The sequence below is a fragment of the Anopheles marshallii genome, chromosome 2, assembly GCF_943734725.1.
Source record: "Anopheles marshallii chromosome 2, idAnoMarsDA_429_01, whole genome shotgun sequence".
NCBI lineage: Eukaryota > Metazoa > Arthropoda > Insecta > Diptera > Culicidae > Anopheles > Anopheles marshallii.
Window position 1 is genome coordinate 52,375,361 of NC_071326.1, and position 21,765 is coordinate 52,397,125.

General features: G+C 44.0%; 3 protein-coding genes across 4 annotated transcripts; 1 reads left to right on the plus strand and 2 right to left on the minus strand.

Moving 5' to 3' along the window:
• Positions 1–1,953: 1,953 nt before the first annotated feature.
• Positions 1,954–3,879, minus strand: LOC128709055 (heat shock protein 70 A1-like). 2 transcript variants are annotated; one of them, XM_053804040.1, is made up of 2 exons: positions 2,034–3,879; positions 1,954–2,003 (listed from the first exon to the last, which is right to left on the minus strand). In XM_053804040.1, exons 1-2 carry the CDS (start codon positions 3,871–3,873, stop codon positions 1,954–1,956), a joined length of 1,890 nt encoding a protein of 629 aa, XP_053660015.1. In that variant the 5' UTR covers positions 3,874–3,879. The 2 variants fall into 2 exon arrangements, with proteins under 2 accessions (XP_053660015.1, XP_053660014.1); XM_053804039.1 differs by having other exon boundaries at positions 1,954–3,879.
• A 1,271-nt stretch (positions 3,880–5,150) lies between these two features.
• LOC128718126 (calcium permeable stress-gated cation channel 1) lies at positions 5,151–7,403 on the minus strand. Its single transcript, XM_053811800.1, has one exon. The coding sequence runs from the start codon at positions 7,401–7,403 to the stop codon at positions 5,151–5,153; it is 2,253 nt and encodes a 750-aa protein (XP_053667775.1).
• A 2,470-nt stretch (positions 7,404–9,873) lies between these two features.
• Positions 9,874–11,155, plus strand: LOC128707980 (translin-associated protein X). Its single transcript, XM_053802937.1, has 2 exons — positions 9,874–10,109; positions 10,429–11,155. The coding sequence occupies exons 1-2, from the start codon at positions 9,874–9,876 to the stop codon at positions 11,153–11,155; spliced, it is 963 nt and encodes a 320-aa protein (XP_053658912.1).
• Positions 11,156–21,765: the final 10,610 nt, after the last annotated feature.

Genomic DNA, 21,765 nt, shown 5'->3' on the forward strand with positions numbered 1-21,765 from the left:
GACAATCTTGTACGGTGTTTGTATTTTCAAATTCACTTCCACTTCGGTTCGCTTCGATAAAAACAAGTCCGCGTTAGTGTTGCTAGTTCGTGTAATTCACAATTCCGATTGTTGCACACTTGATTCTCACGCTGTCGTTGGCGCTCGTTTGCTTTTCACTCTCCGATTGTTGTTCTTTGAATGACGCTCGCTGCCCGAAACGCGGCTATATGTATGAAACATTTCCATTTCTAGAATCATCGGCGAGCTTCTCGAACCCACCAGAAACTAATCGAGCAGCTGCTCGAACGTACGCGACAGTGCTCGATGTGAGTTGACGTTGTGTCTTGGCTGTAGCGAGCGATGACCATCCACCATCTGGGTGCACGTCATGTACTTTTCCCCTTCGGTGAGACGAGCCAGTACAGCACTCTTCGGTTTTCTCTATTACGTAGCTTGAATGGACCGGCGTGCGAATGGTTTTGGAGGAGAGATCTGAAAACATATGCGAAGCGTTTTATAAAATCCGTTTATTCATACTACAGTATCCGTAGGTTTCATAGCTTTGCTCATTACTCATGTCTCGTCGGTGAGACGATTTTCAAACCCATGTGCGACGCTAAATTCAGATTCTAAGGGTTGAGAAATGCTGGAAGATTGTAGCCTAAAATACACAGCAATCATCAAAACTGCACGACCGTCGCAAGACGGAATAAAGGCCTAACGATATGAATAACTTTTGTGAGCTATTCATTTGCGCTATCTCTATCCAAAAGAGCGTCCTATCCTAACAAGTTAAACGATTATTTGTCAGCAAAATATTGCCGGCATTGCTGTCCTATACTATCGTCGGGTAGCACGAAGTTCATTTACATGTGAACTGGGGGCAAATTTTAGTCTAACAACAAAAAGTATTCTTTCAAGTTTTTCAACGAAACTTGGTAAAGAGGTACAATTAATATTTCAGCAATTGTCGGAAATAGCTCGAACATTGGCATGGTATTCTAGAAATTGCATGTTCCCATATCCTGACAGCATTCATGAGTTTTGTTACACACTTTACCGTCATCCCATTGGTACACTCAATAACAATATGCATAGCAAAGGATATTTATTTATTTTAAAAATCTGTATTTATAACACCATAGGACACAGCTTGTTTTAAATTATGCCACTGTCACTGTTCGATTATGTTGTGTTTTGCAGTGTGCAAAGTACGGGGAAATTCGAGTCGTAATTTGAACCTTAAAATTGTTAAAAATTAGCTTGTTTGAAGACGCGATATAGCATTATTTTGTGATAAAATGTTAATAGACAACCGTAAAAATGTGTTTTGCACAACATTAGAAGAAAAAAATAAAGAAAGCAAAGATTTTGTATGGAAAAATTGATGTTTCATTCTGCAGATGTCTACACTTCTGCATATGTCCCACAAATAAGTAAAGCCCCAGCCTCTGTTTAAGGAAGTTCCTAGATGGATTTGAAAGAAATTCGGATTAAGATTTCGTACCTCTGGGACATAATGGGTTAACATTGTTAACACTGTAACGAGAGATAAATTAATCGACAAATTTGGTAGCAGGATGTTGATACTACAGCGCTCAATAAACTCGACTAGCCAGCTCCAAGGGTTCGGTTCAAGTCGTATAAACATAATTTACTTCCGATTGCAAAAACGCATTCTAGCTAAACCTTTTCGAAATTATTTTACCGCTTCAAGTTATTTAAGCCGGGTGGTTGTAGTGCCAAAAATTCGAAATCTAACCATTCTTTCACATTCTTGGGGAAATTTAATGTGAAAATGAAGAACGATGAAAATTCAATACAGCCTGTTTTGTTCTACTTTCACATATAATCCTTTATTCAACGAGCAATATTTCTTACAAATGACTTATTCCTATTTATTTACAGCTATTAACACAGTCTTCATGTACGTCTAGCATTACTCCTGAAGCTAACCGCTTTTTCTGCTTCTTAATCTACTTCCTCTACTGTCGGACCCGTTCGTCCACCGAACCCGCCAGCTTGCTGTCCACAACTGGTCGGAGATGGACCGGCTCCTGACTGCTGATGCAGCTTCGTCATGATCGGACTGCAGGATCGCGATAGCTCCTGCATTTTGTGATCGTACTCCTCCTTCTCTGCCATACCGTTACCGTCGATCCAGCGCAGGGTCTCGCTGCACCGGTCCTCCACTGTTTTGCGATCGCTTTCGCTTATCTTTGAACCGGCTGACTCTAGCGATTGCTTCAGGCTGAAACAGTACGCCTCCAACTGGTTGCGCGCTGCAACGCGCTCTCGCTGCTTTTCATCGTCCTCGCGGAACTTTTCCGCCTCAGCCAGCATACGATCGATGTCAGCCTGCGACAAGCGGCCCTTGTCGTTCTTGATCGTGATGTTTTTCTCCTTGCCAGTGCTCATTTCCTTCGACGATACGTTCAGGATGCCGTTCGCGTCCAGATCGAACGTGACCTCGATCTTTGGCACACCGCGCGGTGCCGGCGGAATGCCTGAAAGGTCGAACTGGCCCAGCAGATTGTTGTCCTTCGTCATCGCTCTCTCGCCCTCGAACACCTGGATCGACACGCCCGGCTGGTTGTCCGCGTAGGTCGAAAAGGACTGCGTCTGCTTACACGGGATTCGTGAGTTGCGCTCGATCAGCTTCGTCATCACACCTCCGGCGGTCTCGATTCCCAGAGAAAGCGGAGCCACATCGACCAACAACACGTCCTGGATCTTCTCGTCCTTATCGCCACTAAGAATTGCTGCTTGGACCGCCGCACCATAGGCCACCGCCTCGTCGGGATTGATCGACAAGTTCAAGGATCTGCCGCTGAAGAAGTTCTGCAACAGCGACTGTACCTTCGGAATGCGAGTAGAGCCGCCCACCAGCACGATGTCGTGAATAGAGCCTTTGTCCATCTTTGCATCCGTGAGGGCTTTCTCCACCGGGTTCAGCGTGGAGCGGAACAGATCCGAGCAAAGCTCCTCGAAGCGCGCCCGGCTGATTTTCGTGTAGTAGTCGATGCCATCCATCAGAGCGTCGATCTCGATCGTTGCCTCCGTGCTGGAGGAAAGCGTACGCTTCGCTCTCTCGCAAGCCGTCCTCAGGCGCCGCAGTGCCCGCGCGTTCTTCGATAGGTCCTTTTTGAACTTGCGCTTGAACTCCTCCACGAAGTGGGCCACCATTCGGTTGTCGAAGTCTTCCCCGCCCAGGTGTGTATCGCCGGCTGTAGCTCGTACCTCGAACAGCGAGCCCTCGTCGATGGTCAGAATGGACACGTCGAACGTCCCTCCGCCCAGATCGAATATCAACACGTTGCGTTCGCCTTTCAGGTTCTTGTCCAAACCATAAGCCAGCGCGGCCGCCGTCGGTTCGTTGATGATGCGCATCACATTCAGACCCGCGATGGCACCGGCGTCCTTCGTAGCCTGTCGCTGACTATCGTTGAAGTAGGCTGGAACTGTGATGACCGCGTTCTTCACCGAATGTCCCAGGTATGCTTCGGCCGTTTCCTTCATTTTCGTCAACACCATCGAACTGATCTCCTCTGGCGCAAACGTTTTGCGTTCTCCTTTGAATTCCGCCTGGATCTTTGGCTTTCCACAGTCGTTCACCACCGTGAAGGGCCAGTGCTTAAGATCGGTCTGAATCTTCGGGTCGTCATACCGGCGTCCAATCAATCGTTTGGCATCGAACACTGTGTTTGTCGGGTTCATGGCCGCCTGATTCTTGGCTGCGTCACCAATAAGCCGCTCCGTGTCCGAGAAAGCAACATAGCTCGGTGTCGTTCGGTTGCCCTGGTCGTTGGCAATGATTTCCACCTTTCCATGCTGAAACACTCCTACGCACGAGTACGTCGTGCCCAAATCGATTCCAATTGCAGACGGCATTTCTACGACAATCTTGTACGGTGTTTGTATTTTCAAATTCACTTCCACTTCGGTTCGCTTCGATAAAAACAAGTCCGCGTTAGTGTTGCTAGTTCGTGTAATTCACAATTCCGATTGTTGCACACTTGATTCTCACGCTGTCGTTGGCGCTCGTTTGCTTTTCACTCTCCGATTGTTGTTCTTTGAATGACGCTCGCTGCCCGAAACGCGGCTATATGTATGAAACATTTCCATTTCTAGAATCATCGGCGAGCTTCTCGAACCCACCAGAAACTAATCGAGCAGCTGCTCGAACGTACGCGACAGTGCTCGATCCCACTGGTGTGTCATGGATGTGAGTTGACGTTGTGTCTTGGCTTAAACCCCCAATTGAATTGATGGAAAGCGGCCACTACTCGGAAGGAATAATTTAATGAACAAACAGTTCTACCTTTGCTCTATTGGAGCTTGCAGTACTTGAATTTACTAGGTATTTCGAATGATTGAATAGTTTTGTAAACGAAATAAATTCATAAAAAAAATTCTCAATAATCGTTTTGTTGTCAGTGTTAATTTTACATTTTATTGGTCCTAAAGTTTATATAAATCTCTTATAAACAACACACAATTCGGGTTTAAACATATTGTTCTCCAGTACAATTGTTCTCCATCGCAAGAGATAGGAAATGTTTATTTGCACATGATCACATTTTCTACACGGAGTGGAGGCTCTTTTCTCTCCATTTATTGGATATACAGGAAAATCAAACTGCTATGATTAAATAATTTATAGTGACATTTTCTTGGAATTGTCATTGACTAATAATTCTGCTAATAATTGTTACACATGATTGTTATAAAGGTAAAAATTACATCTTACTTGGTTTGGCTCCAAACATTATTCAAGTGAAACATTCTAAAGCATTTATAATAGAAACTGAATCAAACAACACAAAAAAACGAAAACAGAAAGAAATCATCTATCCTCAAAACTTCTTCACGCGTGATAACCATTTGCTTAAAATTTCCGCCCTGTCCAGACCATCACAATGGTTCTGAAAAGCCGTGTGGCCGCATAAGCCACTTTACATACCGCAGAATGTACAAAGAAAGCTTACAGAAAACCTACCCTGATTAGGATCCGTTTCTATGAATTCAGCTGAGACGCGGAATACTGTATCGTAAGCAATTGAGTTGGCTTAACATTTAATATCACTTTGGATCATGCTTGCGATCACGGGTGAGGAGAGCATAAGACGCGTGCAGGGTAAAGTATGGAAGGAAGTGGAGGACGTACTCTATGCAGTCACACTGACACCGGCATCATTCATCACAATGTTCATGGTCGTATCTGACCCATAGCTAAGATGGGACGGGCTGTCCGACACCATGCGTCGGTTAATCAACACATCCGCTACGTAGATCGGAGCTGGTCCATCCATTTCGACGATGCGTAGAGGTGATGTTGTGCACCGTTTAATCGGTGACATGCATGCAAACATGACGAGCGTTACGCACAAGGCCATGATTAGTACACCCGCACGTAGCTCAAGCGTACCAGTGCGCACCACTGCCAACGCTGCCATGATGATCAGCAACAGGACAACCGAAAATTTCGTCATAGTAACGGCAGTGCTGTGAATCTTACCCCCGCTGCCTTGGCTGATCATGTTCGATGGTGCGAATGCAAAAAAGAGATTATGCTTGTCGACGAAATGTTTCAGCGTGATGTATACCATGGCGAAGGGCATGATTAGTGGACAGGCCAAACTGTAAACTGTACTAGTCGTAAACACCATCACCATCCAGGCGTAGTGTATACCAAACGGGAATGTGATAAGGATAGATTTACGTATGTAGGGTGTCTCGGCTCGTGATTTTGCCGTCGCCAGCTTCCAGATGTAGCAAATAAGGTCCGGAAAACGTATCAACTCGAGCGCCGTACCGATGAACGCCGCAGTAATAATATAGTTTACAAAGAACGCACCTTTGTCCGGCAGAAAGATACATTCCCACCGGTACGTGTCGTTCGACTCAATAGTCCATTGCAGTAGCGCCTGGGCGCTCGTCAAACCGAGGGACGGTAGGATTAATATCATGAACAGCAGATAGCCAAAAGTTTTTGTCATTATCAGATAGTTTTGTCGCGAACGTGTCCAGTGCGACAACCACGTGTCCGAGTATGCGACGATCACTGGCATCAATGCGGACAGGGACCACAGCAGTAACGTGGGCAGGAATTCTGAAACTAGCGGGCTGATCTTGCTGATCTGCGAGGTGGTGTTTTTCGTTAGCGAAAGCGTGTCCAGCTGATTCACAATGATGACGGGGGTGGTAAGGAAAAATAGAAACAGAAATAGCGCAAAGTTAACCGTTGCCCACTTGCAGTACCACTGGGCGGTATCGATGTTGAGATTTTCCCAGAAGATATCCGATGGAGCCGGGGCAAACGAAAGATTCCACTCGCGATACGTTCCCGGCTTAAAATGCAGCATAACGTGTTGCGCCTCGTGGGCAGAATTGAGCGTCACGAATGCAATACCGAGCGGTTCATTCAGTGCCGAAGCACGCAACCGAGCAACCTCTCCAGCCAATTGTGCTTCGTGATCTTTGTAGTACTCCAATGCATCTACCTTTTCACAGCTGAAACAAGACGGTTGAGCTTGGATTGCATCCCGATTTCGGTGCGCTTCGCAGTAGATGCGTGCCTCGACTGTTCGCTCATATTCTTCAGCTGCTTTAATCAAACTTGATATATTGTAGGCCAGTTGGATGTCTTCGATCGACACGTCCGGAAAGAGCTGCTGCAGGTAAGTTCTTATGATGGTTTTGCTGCAATCGCCTTGCGATATATTAGTCGCCATGATCGTGCGCGTCGGGGCGGTTTTGAAAGCATTGCGACCAGATGCACGACGCATAACCAACACCACCATCGGTACGTAGGCAATAGCAAACACGACGTGGGCCCACATCGAGGGTGAATCTGGTTCGAGGTTCGAAATCGTCGTGTGCCCAAACGAGTTCTTATCACCACTGAGCGTGCCGGAAAAATTGATCGGAAGTATAATAGCGATCGAAATCACCGTCATAATACCCATCACCACGATTAGGTGTCGCTGAAATGAGAGATAGTGCACTGCATCCGGGCCACTGTGTGTAAGAATTTGCTCCTTCGTTAAACGAAACGTGGCAACTATCCAGGAGAAGAAGCCCCGATCGATGCTGAGACTGTTGAGTGTGTCTGACGTTTCCGTCGAGCTGCCCATCGCCCCTCCACCACCGGGCACATTACCATGGGCATAAAACAGTTGCGTCCAGCGTTTGTTCTCACCGTGACTGTTCACTAGCGCTAGCCGTCCATAATCCCAGGCTTGCTGACGGAGCAGCGTGAACAGCAGTATCAAGAAAAACCACGCTATCACATTCAGCAGCAACGTCTCCGGGATACCTTCGTAAAGGTTAATCAAGATTTTGGTCTTATTTAGCACTAGACACGCCTCACGGTTGGGCGAATAAACGCTGGTCAGGTTGGGAAAATTTATATAATCCATTTTGGTCTGTCCAGAGAACTGTGCTCACACACTATTTGGCTAGTCAAGTTTCACAGGTCCTGCAAGTGTTGCGATATACCTAAAACCAGAAAACAAAAAAATAGCATATAAAATGAGATATACAATATGAGCTTACTAGAACACTTTTAGCATGTTTACGATTCATCTGAATCAACGTACGAATCTTAATATGTTACATGTTTCGAACACTTATGTGGTTGTGCTGTTTTACTCGTTTATTCGCTTATTGCCTTCCAACCGACCGTGACATTCGTTCACTGATAACTGTGTTTGAATGTTTCAAGAAAGTCACCAAATCGTACAAGTGAGATAGGAACCTTACTAAAAAAATGTAAATTGTGATAACGCAGCCCATTAGTTATCGTTTGAGATTAATTTTAACGAGTTTTTAACCATTGCCACTGGATATTAAAATTTCTTTATGTACGATAATTTTGCTTCAAGGTACGAAGCTAATAATTTAAAGGTTTATCAAAAGATGCTATGTTTTAAAGTTGGGATTGTTTTTATACGTTTCAAAAATTTTAAATGCGTAGAGTTTTTAACAACCAAAACGGACTGCATCTGGGCGAGTTCAATGAAAAATATCTTTGCTATTTCAGCAATACGCTCTACAGGCACTACACTTTGCCGATAAATAACACCTTATCGACATTGGACAACGAAAGATAGCTAGTAGTTATCAGATACACTCTCTCCCCCTTATTGGGAATTGCCAAAATATCACAGCATTACACGTTTCCATCTTTTTCGATATCGTAATGTAATACACCTGCGAGTGAATGGTGGAAAGCTGATAAATGGACATTACCGGAACCAAACATGAGTCATCACGCTCCAATTGACCATAGCCAGTGAGTAGCTTACACAGTAACGGAACATCAAAACGAACTATTCAACGGAACAATCGATGAACCTCTTGGAGAGGTTAATAATGATACCGATCGTTTCCTTCTTGCTGGATGAGCTGGAAAGACACCACAAACCTCAATGTCCAAAAACGAGTTATTGCTTTGGTTAGATTTATTGTGAATTATTATCAGCCTAACCGCACGATAGACACTCGAATCTATTTGCTTAGACCTCTCGCTCCCATCGCGCCCGTCACCTATGCAAACTAACATATTGCTGGTGAAAATAATCATTGCGTCAATCTTTTGCTTGAATGTCTTCACGTTGTTGGCTTTTTGTGTCTTGCGAGTATGTGAGCTCCAAAGTTTGCTTATTGAAGCCAACCGAATGCATGATAGTCTCATCACACTAATTTTTTGTCAACATTGACTAACTTCAATAGAAATATTTAAAGAAGGATTGAGAAACGTAGAACAGGCCACGCATCAATAGGCACGGATTATCGCACACATCCAAAGTCCGTTCTAGGGAGGTTGATTGCTCTTGTGAAGTACAAGTAAAAAAAAATACGTTCTTTTCAAGTCAGGAAACAATCGCCAACAATACAACAAGCAATTGTGCATCTCTCTCGGTGTGAGTGTGTCAATAAGACACGTTTCAATGATTGCATTTCACTTTACCTAATTATTTTCTCCTAGCTTGAATGGACACTCACATCAATTGAATTTGGTTGTTCGGGCAACAATAATGAGGACTCAGACTTGTTCTGTATTTTGTTTGCAGCTACCAAATGCATTACAAATCATATCCAGTTCATAACACTAACGCCTTCGTTATTATTAAGGTTTCACTGTTCACTGCACATTTACACTAGACGCTGATGGTAATTACGGTGGTGGCCAAACACTTTCCCCTTGGGCACTTTTGTTTGTTACGATGCTCGACCGACGTTGTTTGCAGCACTTGTTTTGGACTTTCTAATCTTTTCAGCTGCACAATGGGATGGCTGTCAGGATACCGCAAGCGCTATCAAAACTGTCAACGGCATGTCATGTTGAAGATAAATCAGTTTTTTTGCACTGGTATCGCGGTTATCGCGGTTATGAAACTGTTTATTTTATGCAAAATTATGCACATCCTGCATCATTTCACCTTTCTGTGTACCTAAATGCATGAAAATGCGTTTCAAACATTGTACGGTTCGTCGGATGTCAAACTTCGATAATTTCGGGAAATTAATGCAATTGACGTACAAAATCGGCTTCTGATTTCTTATTAACTCGAGATTCAAATGTTATGAAAGGTTTTTTCTGCAAAACAGCTGAAAATGTTGTTCGCGCTTTTTATCGGTCAGAACTTGGGCAATAAAAAAGTTGGTTTTTGTCCCACACATATCAAAAACCGTATCCGTCAATGCATTTGTCCGATCACCAGTTTATGTGATCGTCATTTGTTCATGCCGCTACCGTCGTGACAGCTACAAGTTGGTTGCGAATTGCCGGGAAAGCTATCTCTCGTTTGTGCGTTTTTAGAAAACATTAGGAAGAATCTTGAGTTTCTGTACTTCATTTTTGTCTCACCAAAAGCTTCGTATAAAATGAGTGCATATCGCGGTAACAAGCGTCAACATTTCGGGAAGGGAGGCGGTCGTCGTGGAAAAGATCACGACAATGCTTCAGTTGATGAAAACAATCCCGTAATTCAGTGTTTCCGTGAATACGCGACCATTTTAGATGCGAAGCACGATAAATATGAGCGCATTGTGAAAATCGGCCGGGACATCACCATTGAATCCAAGCGAATCATCTTTCTTCTGCACACTATCGATCCTAGGTAAGCTTAAGTACAGATATAGTCAAAAAACGGCAACGCCGGTTAGTGTCATCATTGAACTAAGGTTAAGGGAGACTGCTAATTTTGCAATTATGCTGTTACGTATCATCAGTAATATAACAATTGAATAACTCCCGTTGTACACAAAGCATTGGAAGCGTGATTAGCATGAAATCCCCAGGTCGCATTGTATTGGTAATGCAAAGAATATGGTTCATTTTCAAAATGGTTTCTGTTTCCATGCTGGCATTTTAAGCTGTTTTTAGGTTACAGTCTTGTTTGTTATCAAAAGGATTAATAATGTTTGTTCATGTTTCAGAAAGAACAATGCTCGAAAAGTTTGCGAAGAAGCGAAGGAACGACTGGAAACCATTTTTCGCAACCATTTTATAAACATTGCAAAAGAACTGAAGGATCGAGATCCTTACCAGTTTGCGCGGGCATATACGAATGGAATGCAAGAGTTTATTGAAGCTTACACATTTTATGAATACTGTTGCGGGCAGGATATATCGCACTGGGAATCTATTCAACAGAAGCTAACATATGAAAATACCCCAAGCGATGTTCCATGCGATATGAAAAACATCAAGGAGGAAGACAATATGGAGCCATCTACTGGGCAAGGGTTGGAGGAATCAACAATTGCAACAGCTGTATCGAACAAAGGTGGCGAAGCATTTAAGATGACTTGTTTGCTGCATCCGCAAGATTTTGTACTTGGCCTTGGTGATCTTAGCGGTGAGATTATGAGAACATGCGTCAACTCGCTCGGATCTGGAAATTCAGAGAGTTGTTTCCAACATTGCCGCTTTATGCAAGAACTGTACAAAGGTTTCCTGAGTGTAACGTCGATACGGAGTCGAGATTTTACTCACAAAATGATTACTTTGCGGCAAAGTTTATTGAAAAGTGAGAATGTTTGCTATAATGTGACGGTTCGAGGTGGTGAAGCAGCCAAGTGGGGAACAACTGACGATACCGCTGGTGCGCTGTTCCAGTTACAACTTTCAAAGGACGACGACGACGAGGGCGTATATTTTTGAACTGCTGATAGTTTATACAAAACCCATAATCAGGTAGGAATGTAATACATTCATCAAGTTTGTTTATTGGTACAGAAAAGGGGAGTAAAATGCCTCGTTCGAAGTGGCCGAAGATTGTAGCATGTAATGAAGCATATAACGATAGGACTAAGTCTATTTACATACATAATGGAATTCCCATTCCAACACGTAGACTTTAAATTTCGTATCATACGCTATAATAATCTGCAAATAATCTTTGTCAACCGACGATATTCGATGTTATGAACAATTAACTGAACTGCTATATGAACTACGATTGTCTATCTGATTAGGAAAGAAGTATTGAAAGATATTTCCATATTAACGTCGTCGTTGTTCGTTGTCTTAAATATTTTGACATTTAAAATTCCTAAAACAATTTTTTAAGCTCTGTAAATTAAACAAAAAATCCTGTATGGTCTATAAAGAGCATAGCTTTCATGTACAATTTCTTTAATTACCCTTTTTTTCGAGAAATGTTTATGAAAATTTAATAAAAGTTCCGCTCGCTTTTCTTCAGACGACGCCGTCTTATCAAACAGTAACTCTGCATTGTCGATCCAATGCATCTCCGTACTTAACAGCAGAAATCAAGGCAAAGATATATATTTTCTAAGGCTGCTGTATGAAGTAAATTTGAAGAAGATGAATTTACTGAAGAATTAGATTTTTTTTCCTTTCCGCGATATATCACTTTGGATGCGTATTGAGAAGCGCAAACACACATAATCAACTAAAAAACAACAATGCTCTCCCACACCTAATAGGATGTCTCTGATTGTACCTTGTCGCACAAAGAGCAAACTCCGGAGCAACTGAGGTCGAATGAAACGAACACCTTGCTTTCGTGATTAACACTAACTTTGTTTAAATCTATCTTACGCTTTTATACCTTAACTTATGTTTAAGTTTAAACTTCTTATTGTTAGCTTGCAATGTTGTCGACATACAGATCAGTCTTGGTCGCGCATGTGACAATTGTTTTGTGTATTATTTATTAAAGGTGCAACGTAGCCAAACCGTACCGTTCGCCTGATCGGGCGGATGGCGATGCTGACCCACTAAACTATAACCGTACGATCTATTATACCAGAACCGTGCCTTCCGTCAACGACATACCTGATTGGGGATGAAATAGGACAGCGCAAGCACGTGACTAGACAGTCGTTACACTAATGATTTTGTAAAAACAGATATTTTAAGTATCAGTTTACTTTATCACTTATTAATCGTTAGTGTACATCATTAGTTACACTAATGATTTTGTGAACACGGATACTTATTTGCCATGATATTTTCAAGCTAGTAATGATCGTGACGTTTTATTCAAATTGTCTAGGTCCAGGACATTCAGACACATAGTTCACTTGGCTCTCATAGATTTGGGCACACATTGTTCACTTGGCACTCATAGATTTGGCCGCATTGGGTTCGTTCAATATACTGTCTAGTTACGTGCTTGCGCTCATCTATTTCATCTTCGCTCAATCATCGCTGTTTATCGGGACATGAACAGTTCGGTAATCGTTAACCGTTCACGCTCAACACAAGTGTTGCTTTATGTATTGTGCCGTATATTTGCTTCCTTGGTTTGCCCTATTTTATACGTGAACATATTCCTTTCATACTCTTATCACTGATTAGTGATCTGATCTAATCATTGATTTGTTGTGGCCGCGAATTGAAGCTTTGGTAGGGTCGATTTTAGAGTAAAAATCGTATTTAGTGATACAGACTCTATAGTGTAGTGGTGGAAGAAACGGCTCCGGATCCGGAGCCGGCTCCGAACCCACGAAGGTGATGGTGAAGGGGAGGGTGAGGAAGGAGTGGTTTACGAGGGATGAGGAGAAGGAGGAGGAGAAGTGAGTTACTTTCACCTCAACCCACATGCGGCCACGATGATCCGCAACATGGCGCCTGTAACGGGTCCAGCATAAACGATATACACACGCTCCCAGGAACTGGATGGGTACTCCCAGTGGTGTTGGTTAAGCTTAGTAGGTGCTGTTGCAGTCTGTGCGCATTCATGGCAGGCTTTGACCAGCTGTTCGATGTCTTTGTCAATCCATGGTCAGTAAATGTTGTGTAAGGTGTTCTATATACCGTGGTCGCGCAACGTTACTTGCCGTTACTCGGTCCTGTCCGGTTGCGGTTCCGGCTATCAAACAAAAAACGCATAAATCCTAGATGACAGCTGACCAAGGTTAATGGAAGTAAGGGTGCTGTTTGGACTATGGGACGCAACTATTCCAACATCCCTACTCGGTCCACAGTCCTACAAACTAAAGTCCGAATCCTCCCAGGTCATATGCATCCCAAAACCGTTGGTAGCGAAGATCATCTTGGGTCCGCATACTCCTTTCGTCAGACAATCACCATGGTTGTCAGTAGTCGGCACGTACTTCATGATAAGCAATCCACTTTTCATCAAGTCACGGACAACAGATGTTTTTTTACTCTCGGGCTGAAATTAGGCTTTCTGTTTTTGTCATAGCCAAGGCGCTCTGGTTGTCGCAATGCAGCAAGATGGTTTTAAATTCTATGAATTGACGGATGAAGCAGAACAGCCACACAGCTTTCTTTGCGGCATCCGCAATGGCTATATACTCCGCTTCCGTACTGGAGACAGCAACCGACTGTTGCCGTTTGCTCGACCAGGAAACTGCACCTTCGGCAAACTTGAAAATATAACCGGAGAGTGATCGTCGCTCGTCCTGATCGTTTGCCCAGTCAGCATCAACAAAACCGTACACAGGTTCACCTGAGTCAAGTCGATAAGCAATATTATAACAGGGTGTACCTCTTAGTTAACGCACGATACTCTTAACTGCTATCCAGTGTGTCTCATTGTACTTATCATTGAAGAGGCTCACATTACTAACAGCAAAAGCAAAAGATCTGGCCTTATACCTTGTACTAAAAATAGCAATGCTCATTGTACTTATCATTGAAGAGGCTCACATTACTAACAGCAAAAGCAAAAGATCTGGCCTTATACCTTGTACTAAAAATAGTAATGCTCTAACATCCTCACGATAATGTACATTTATCGGTGCCTCTGCATCTGATCTGGCCGCGAGTTTTAGAGAGACGTCGCATGGTGTAGAAGCTGCTTTACAGTTATGCATACCAAAACGGTCCGATACTTCGTCAGCATATCTGCTTAAGTGAATGCTTATAAAATCCTTCCCATAAACAATCGTCATTCCCACATACGTTCGAGCCTGTTCCATACCTTTTTTAATTTGAAAAGCGCTGGTTAATTTCGACTTGAACTGGTCACGAATATCAGCATCTTTCCAAAAATTCAAGACATCATCTACATATATGGCGATGAATTGACTACTAACGCTGTTGTAGTATACACATGTGTCTTCGGCTGATTTTTGAAGTTCAAAAGACTGAAGGGCTTTATCCAAACAGGCATTCCAGCATCGACCGCTTTGCTTAAGCCCATACATAGCCTTATTGAGTCGATAGACTTTTCCTGACTCATCATCATACCCTTCTGGCTGCTCAACATATATCACTTCATCTATTGGGCCTTGCAAGTATGTAGATATAGCGTCCATCTGGTCAATCATCTGTTTGCTCTCGATCCGGAGGATCATCCGAGTCGCAATCTCTTGTTAAAAACGATACAAAATCATTACGTGCGATGGGACACGGCTTACGAAGGGAACGTCTTGGAACGTTTGTTGAACTTGTAACTGCATCTTTGAATCCTCCCTCATCTGGTGAATCATTTTCCGGTTCTGATTCATCTTTATCATGTGTCTCAGAATCCCTAACTGACACCGATGGCTCTTCGAAAATCTCGTCTGTATGCACGGTTAACCGTTCGCTTGGATCCTTTTTCAAGAAGTTTACATCTCTATTGATACAGATTTTCTTATTCGCCGGATTATAAAATCTGAGATTTTTGTCTGTCACAATGCAGCCATCAAACACCATTTTCTCTGCCTTAGCATCCCATTTTGATCGTTTCACGTTGGGGACATATTGTTGTGTTTTATCTTATACCAACTCTTTCATCTTGACCATCCCGATGTGCGCAGTGTGGAGATCACTCAAGATTGCTGGGCGAAGGGTGGTTGGGATAACTACCCGTTGCTCGAACAAAAGGCAATTTGCTACCATGGTATACTTTTCTTCCGGAGCTTTATAACCTGCGTGTTCCGTGTTCAAGGTTTAGTCCTAATTGGAGGTCCTGAATTATTCTCCCGAGGTGATGGTCTTTACGTGTCTCCATCGCGATATGTTCCGCTCGTATTGGCAGCTGCTGGATCTGATGTAGCATGAAATCTTTGATAGATTGAGCTTCAGTCCACTCTGTTGCAGTCTGCTTAATGTGGAAGTGAGGGCTACTAGAAGTTCATCGAAATCCGCAGCGAAAACGATAATGTCATCGTAGAAACTTACGACATTGTTCAAACCTAGCAGTACTGTTTCCATGCGTCTTTGCCAAATTGCGGGAATGTTTGGTGCTCCATACACTGCTCGTGTTGGCCGTATGAGTCCGTGTGTGGTAGTATTAAGAGTGAGTATTTTTCGGAACTCTTCATCGATTGGCAAGTGTGTGTAGGCATTTGTTATATATACGTGGCAGAACAGAGTGGCTCCTTTCATGCGGTTGAAAATAGTCTCCACTTTGGGGATAGGGTGTTCGTCGACGATCATTCTTGGATTTACCGTAGGCTTGTAGTTCCCGGTGATTCGAAGGTTTCCGTTTTTCTTTGCAACAACATGGGTCGGCGAAGCCCACTCGGAAAATTCCACTTTCTCATAAAATCCCGATTGAAAATTCTTCTTCACAATTTCGGCTGAGTATCTGTTGCGTAATGCTAGCGGAACATCACGTGCTTTAGCGAATATCGGTGTTGCACCCGATTTGAGATGAACAGAAGCAGGCGGCCCGATTAGTTTGCCTGCTACATCACTGCTACCGGTGAAACTGTCTAGCAATGCAGTTAACTGTAGTTCGCGGTCTTGTGTGAGCTTATAGCTAGCGATGTCATGGATGGGTGTGTTCGGAGCTGTCATATTGGCCAGGTCGATCTGATCCACGAAGTGAGCGATCCACTCACGGCCGAAAAGAGAATCGTTTTTTTCCAGATACCTCGTACATATTCAATTTTTCGTGTTACAGAACCAACGGATACGTCCACAGGCAAGCGGCCCAGACAATTAACGCGATGACCAGTGTAACTGGTGAATTGTCTGTCCCAAGGGGAGCAATTGGACCTTTTCCATACAAAATCAGAAAGTGCTCGCTCTAACAGCTATTTCGCTCCTGTTTGCACTCCCGCCGAATCGAGCCCCCCCTCGAAAGCTCTCTCAATCGGAGCGAAATTTCTCGTGCTGTTCGCTTCTTCGAAATCGTTCCTTCTCGGTCGCGCCCGTTGCAGGCATACACAAACGTCAACAAACGTACACACACAGTCCACTGTTGCAAAAATCCTTCGTTTTTAACCTCACTTTTTGAACGTGAATTCACGTTGCGCGTAGAGATTGTTAGCAAAAAACTCATTTTAAATATTGCAGAGCTGTTTTGTTCGCTCAATGCACGCATGCATTTCGCTCATAGTGAGATTCTCAACATATATGAATATCCATAACACTATCCCAGAGGATGTTTGGTACTTTACCGGTCATTCTACTAGTACAATTATAGTTACTGAAATCTGTTGTAGATTCACGTGTGATGTTTTGTGGTTTGTTTGTTGTTTGTCTGGTCATATGTTGTGACGAACTAGTTTTGTTTGTCATGATTGTTGGATCTTGTACAAAGCTTATCGATTTATTTTTATTACTATAATTAAAATGTACAAGGTACAATGATACGACCGACTAGGCTGCTGGCTAGGACGAGACAACGCACGATGCTCCCGCACGCATCACTAGGAGACCGATTACTGTCTCTTAAGAGCGGCACTCACTGCTTCGGTTCCAGGGGCAGGCAACCCTGATTACTGTATACAACATCTCCCCCTTTTAATACCGGCGGTATGGCTCAATCCACTGAGGCGGTCTACGAATCCTCGTAGAGCGACGTAGAGGCTGTACCGGCGTTGACGATCCGCTGTCGGCTGTGGCAAACCCTGGAGATGTCGCAGATCGTTGTTCTGCTGATGACGGCGATGATAAATAATCGGATGACGACGATGGAGATGATGGAACTGAGGACGTTGACAGCGATACTTGTTCAGATGATTCAGCTACCTGAGTGTTGCGTTCGATGGTCTCTTCTCTGCTTGATGTTGTTCCATCTATATTTATGTCACAAGCGTCGAGTAGCACGTCCAACATGCGAAACGAACGATTCGTTTTAATCTGCTTTCTCGCTCTATCGTCGGGAACACGCGTTCGCAACTGGTTGATGTGAACGCGCAACAATCGATTACCTTCTGTTATGATCTCATACATCACCGTACCTAACCGTCTCTTTACTGTGCCGGGAACCCACTTCCACTTATTACGGAAATACTGCTTCGCGTACACAATATCGTTTAATTGGTATTCTCTAAAGACTTGACTATCTTTCGCACCTATGCCTAACTTCAACGTTGGTCGCAAAAGTTCCATACACGTACGCATTCTACGACCAAACATCAATTCCGCAGGAGATTGTTTCCGTTCCAACTGCTTGTGTGGTGTACTACGATATGTCATTAGGAAAACATCTAGACCCTCTTGTTCTGTCCTACCTTCCCCCTCCATTTTCCTTAAGGCCCGCTTAAACGTATCTACAAATCTTTCTACCTGCCCGTTTGATTGCGGATGGAAGGGGGCCGTACGCAAATGCTCAATTCCGTTGGTTGTACAAAACATTTCAAAATCCGCACTGGTAAACTGCAACCCATTGTCACTCACTAATACATTCGGCATTCCGAAACGACTGAACAGGCCTCGTAGTATCCTAATGGTTGCAAGTAAATAATATGTTCCGTTGATAGGCCCCGCGTAGTCCACATATGTACTCGCTGCCATGGAGCAGTTGATTCTGGCCAAGAGATTGGATTACTATGAGCTGATGTCTTCGCAACTGCTGCACATTGTTGGCATTTCCGGACCTTTTCTTCGACATCACGGTCTATCCCGGGCCAATATACATAGCTTCTTGCAAGCGCCTTCATTTTATCCATGCCGGGATGACCTTTATGTAACTGCTGTAAGCATTTCTGCCTCTGAGGACCAGGAATCACTAACCGCTCGCCAAAAAGTAAACATCCGTTTACCGTGGACAAAGACTCGCTTCTGACTTGAAAGTTTCGCAGTTCTAACTTCTCCAATTTCTTCTTTGGCCAACCGTGTAGAACAAAATCTCGTACTTCTCGTAGTAACAGGTCTTTGTTAGTTTCACGCAAGACATCTTCAAACGTCAGTGGCATTATTTGCGTTATGCTGCCTATCACGGCCCGCACATCCCTTTCTATTTCGACGCTCGCAATCACGTATTCTAGATCCGGTTTCTCATGGTTCGCTATCAAGCGAGACAGTACGTCGGCATTTCCGAATTTCTCAGTTGACACATATTCAATGTTAAAATCATACATCAGCAATGTCAGAGCCCAACGTTGCAATCTATTAGCCGTATAGACTGGAATTTCCGTGCGCGATCCAAAAATTCGCAACAAAGGTGCATGATCCGTTTGCAACGTAAATCGTCGTCCGAAAATCATTCGGTGGAACTTAGTAACCGCATATATTATTGCCAATCCTTCGCGATCTGGTTGGCTATAACTCATTTCCGTCTTCGTTAGGGCGCGGGATGCATGCTGAATTATTTTCATAGTTCCGTTCCACATTTTGTGGCTAATTGTGGCTCCTACACCCACTGACGATGCATCGGCAGCTACAATTATCGGCTTTCTCGGATCGTAGTATGTCAACAAAAGATCTGAGGTCAGTATCCGCTTAAACGTTTCGAAGGCTTGTTGACATTCCGGACTCCATTGCCAATGACCATCTTTCTTAAGCAAGTCATCAAGCGGATAACGCAGATTTCTCATCTGGGGCACAAATTTTCCGTAATAATTGATCGCCCCTAAGAATGAACGTACCTCTGATGGATTCTTCGGTGTGGGCATATTCACGATCGCTTCTATCTTGACGGGATCCGGGCGTTGACCTTCACGATCTAAAATGTGACCAAGATATTTAATCTGTTTTTGTAAAAAATTACACTTCTCTGGTCTGATTTTGAAACCATACTCCCGCAGCTTTGCTAGCACTGCACGCAGGTTCATCATGTGGGTGTGTTCATCCGCTCCGCCGATGACTATATCATCCAAATACACTGCAACATCCTTTATTCCAGCCAGCATGGTCTCCATTAACTGCTGAAAGGCACCTGGTGCAACCTTCACCCCCGGCGGCAGTCGATTGTACGTATACAATCCTCGATGTGTGTTTACTGTTAGCAGCTCTCTGCACTCTTGTTCTACTTCGACCTGAAGAAAAGCATCGGTGAGGTCTATCTGGCTGAACATCGCTGAATTCGCCAACGTTGAGAAAATCTCTTCCGGCAACGGAATTGGATATTGGTGGGGCTGAAGTGCATTATTTAACCCTGTAGAGTAGTCTCCACATATGCGTATACTCCCATTAGCCTTGCGGACTACTACTATAGGCGCCGCCCATGCTGAAAAGTTAACGCGGTTTATGATACCTTCTTTTTCCAGCCGATCTAATTCCTCGTCTATTGCCGGACGCATCGCATAAGAAACTGGTCGTTTCGGCCGAAATACGGGAACAGCTTCTTTCTTCAGCTCCATCCTCACTTTCGCCTTCGTGCAGTGTCCCAAATCATGGGAAAACAGGCTACCGAACTCCCTTCTAACAGATTCCATGCTCTGAGTTGCTACACATACACTATTACACACCGACGCTAGCGGTACATCCCACAACCCGAAAACATCCATCATATCAGCACCTAGCAACATTAATTGTTCCTCAGTAACTCGCACTGTACAATTCTTCGTTTGTTGCTTCAATGTTAACTGTGCACTAAATTCACCTATGATTCGCAGCTTGTTACCCGACGCTGTCTTTGCTTTCACGGATGGTGGACGCAATGGCGGCTCGCCGATTTTTCGCCATTGTTCTCTCGAAATTATAGAGATATCTGCACCAGTGTCCACCATCATCTTCACAGATTCGCCATTTAGCATCACGCTCACATGACCTTTGCCTTTGCTCATGACCCTGTTAACTACAACCGTTCGTACTTTGCCATACGTTTTTGATTTCCTATACCGTTCGGCTGCATTACAATGACCTTCCTTGTGGCCATACTTGTGACATTGCTTGCATCTGTAACCGCCATATGAACACTTCCGAGCAAAATGGCCTTCCCCACAAAGCCAACACTTTATCACAGGTATACTGGCTTTACGCTGTGCTCCTTGTTCAACGCGGTTATTTTGCCACTTTTGAGCAATATGGTCTCGTTTCCCGTCCTTCACGACGTTTACATCTTTGTTCTCGCCCTCGATCATTACGGTGTCTCCCTTCAAATCAACAATCTGCTGACATTCCTCGACTAACTGGGGCAATGTGATTGATCCGTTTCCCCTAATCTGCTTAAGCAATCGCAATCTTACTTCGGCGTCGCTATCGTCCTTTAACCCGCACACGAATAGAAAACACTTCAGTTGTTCTTCCGTTAGCACCGCGAGTTCGGATTCCACCACACTTTTATTCACTCGGCAGCTAAATGCCACATAGTCCTCCAGCTTTGTCTTTTGCAGTTGAAGACACTTAAACCGTTTGCTCACCTCCGATTCACGGGGACCAAAAAGCGATTTCAACTTACTCACCGTCTCGGCAAAATTGAAATCCTTAGGCTTACTCGGCAGCACATAGCTCGTGTATCGTTCGTGCTCGGGTAAACCAAGCTTCCTCAGCAGCAATCGCACCTTTCCATCGTCTTCCAGTTTATGCGCATCCTTCTCAAAAAGGTCTTCGTACCGCGAAAACCATCCGGTGAAAGTGACACACTCTTCTGGGTTGAAACGAAAGTCTTTGATCTGGCCCGCCAGCACATCACTTATCTGTTCCACATTCACGGGATCCTTGCAGCGTGCTGTTTGCCAAATTTCTGCTATGAACTTTTCCTGTTGCTTCATAAACGTTTGTTGTTGCTCCTGCATCATAGTTTGCTGTTGTTTGAAAAGTTCATGAATCCAGCCAAATTCAGTTTCTGGCCGACCGACGCTTCCTCGATGGCTGCTGCGCGATGGCGGTCCTTCGGCGCCGTTGCGCGTCTGCTGATTGATTTCTTCATTGGTATGCATTACTATTTCACTTATGCACGTGTGGTCTGTACGTTAAATAAGTTAAAACAAAAATCCTCGTCGCCACTGTTGGATCTTGTACAAAGCTTATCGATTTATTTTTATCACTATAATTAAAATGTACAAGGTACAATGATACGACCGACTAGGCTGCTGGCTAGGACGAGACAACGCACGATGCTCCCGCACGCATCACTAGGAGACCGATTACTGTCTCTTAAGAGCGGCACTCACTGCTTCGGTTCCAGGGGCAGGCAACCCTGATTACTGTATACAACATCTCCCCCTTTT

Coding starts and splice junctions, on each gene's coding strand:
- LOC128709055 (XM_053804039.1), bottom strand. CDS start 3,873: ATGCCGTCTGCAATTGGAATCGATTTGGGCACGACGTACTCGTGCGTA.
- LOC128718126 (XM_053811800.1), bottom strand. CDS start 7,403: ATGGATTATATAAATTTTCCCAACCTGACCAGCGTTTATTCGCCCAAC.
- LOC128707980 (XM_053802937.1), top strand. CDS start 9,874: ATGAGTGCATATCGCGGTAACAAGCGTCAACATTTCGGGAAGGGAGGC. Junction 10,110..10,428: donor CTGCACACTATCGATCCTAG/GTAAGCTTAAGT, acceptor TTCATGTTTCAG/AAAGAACAATGCTCGAAAAG.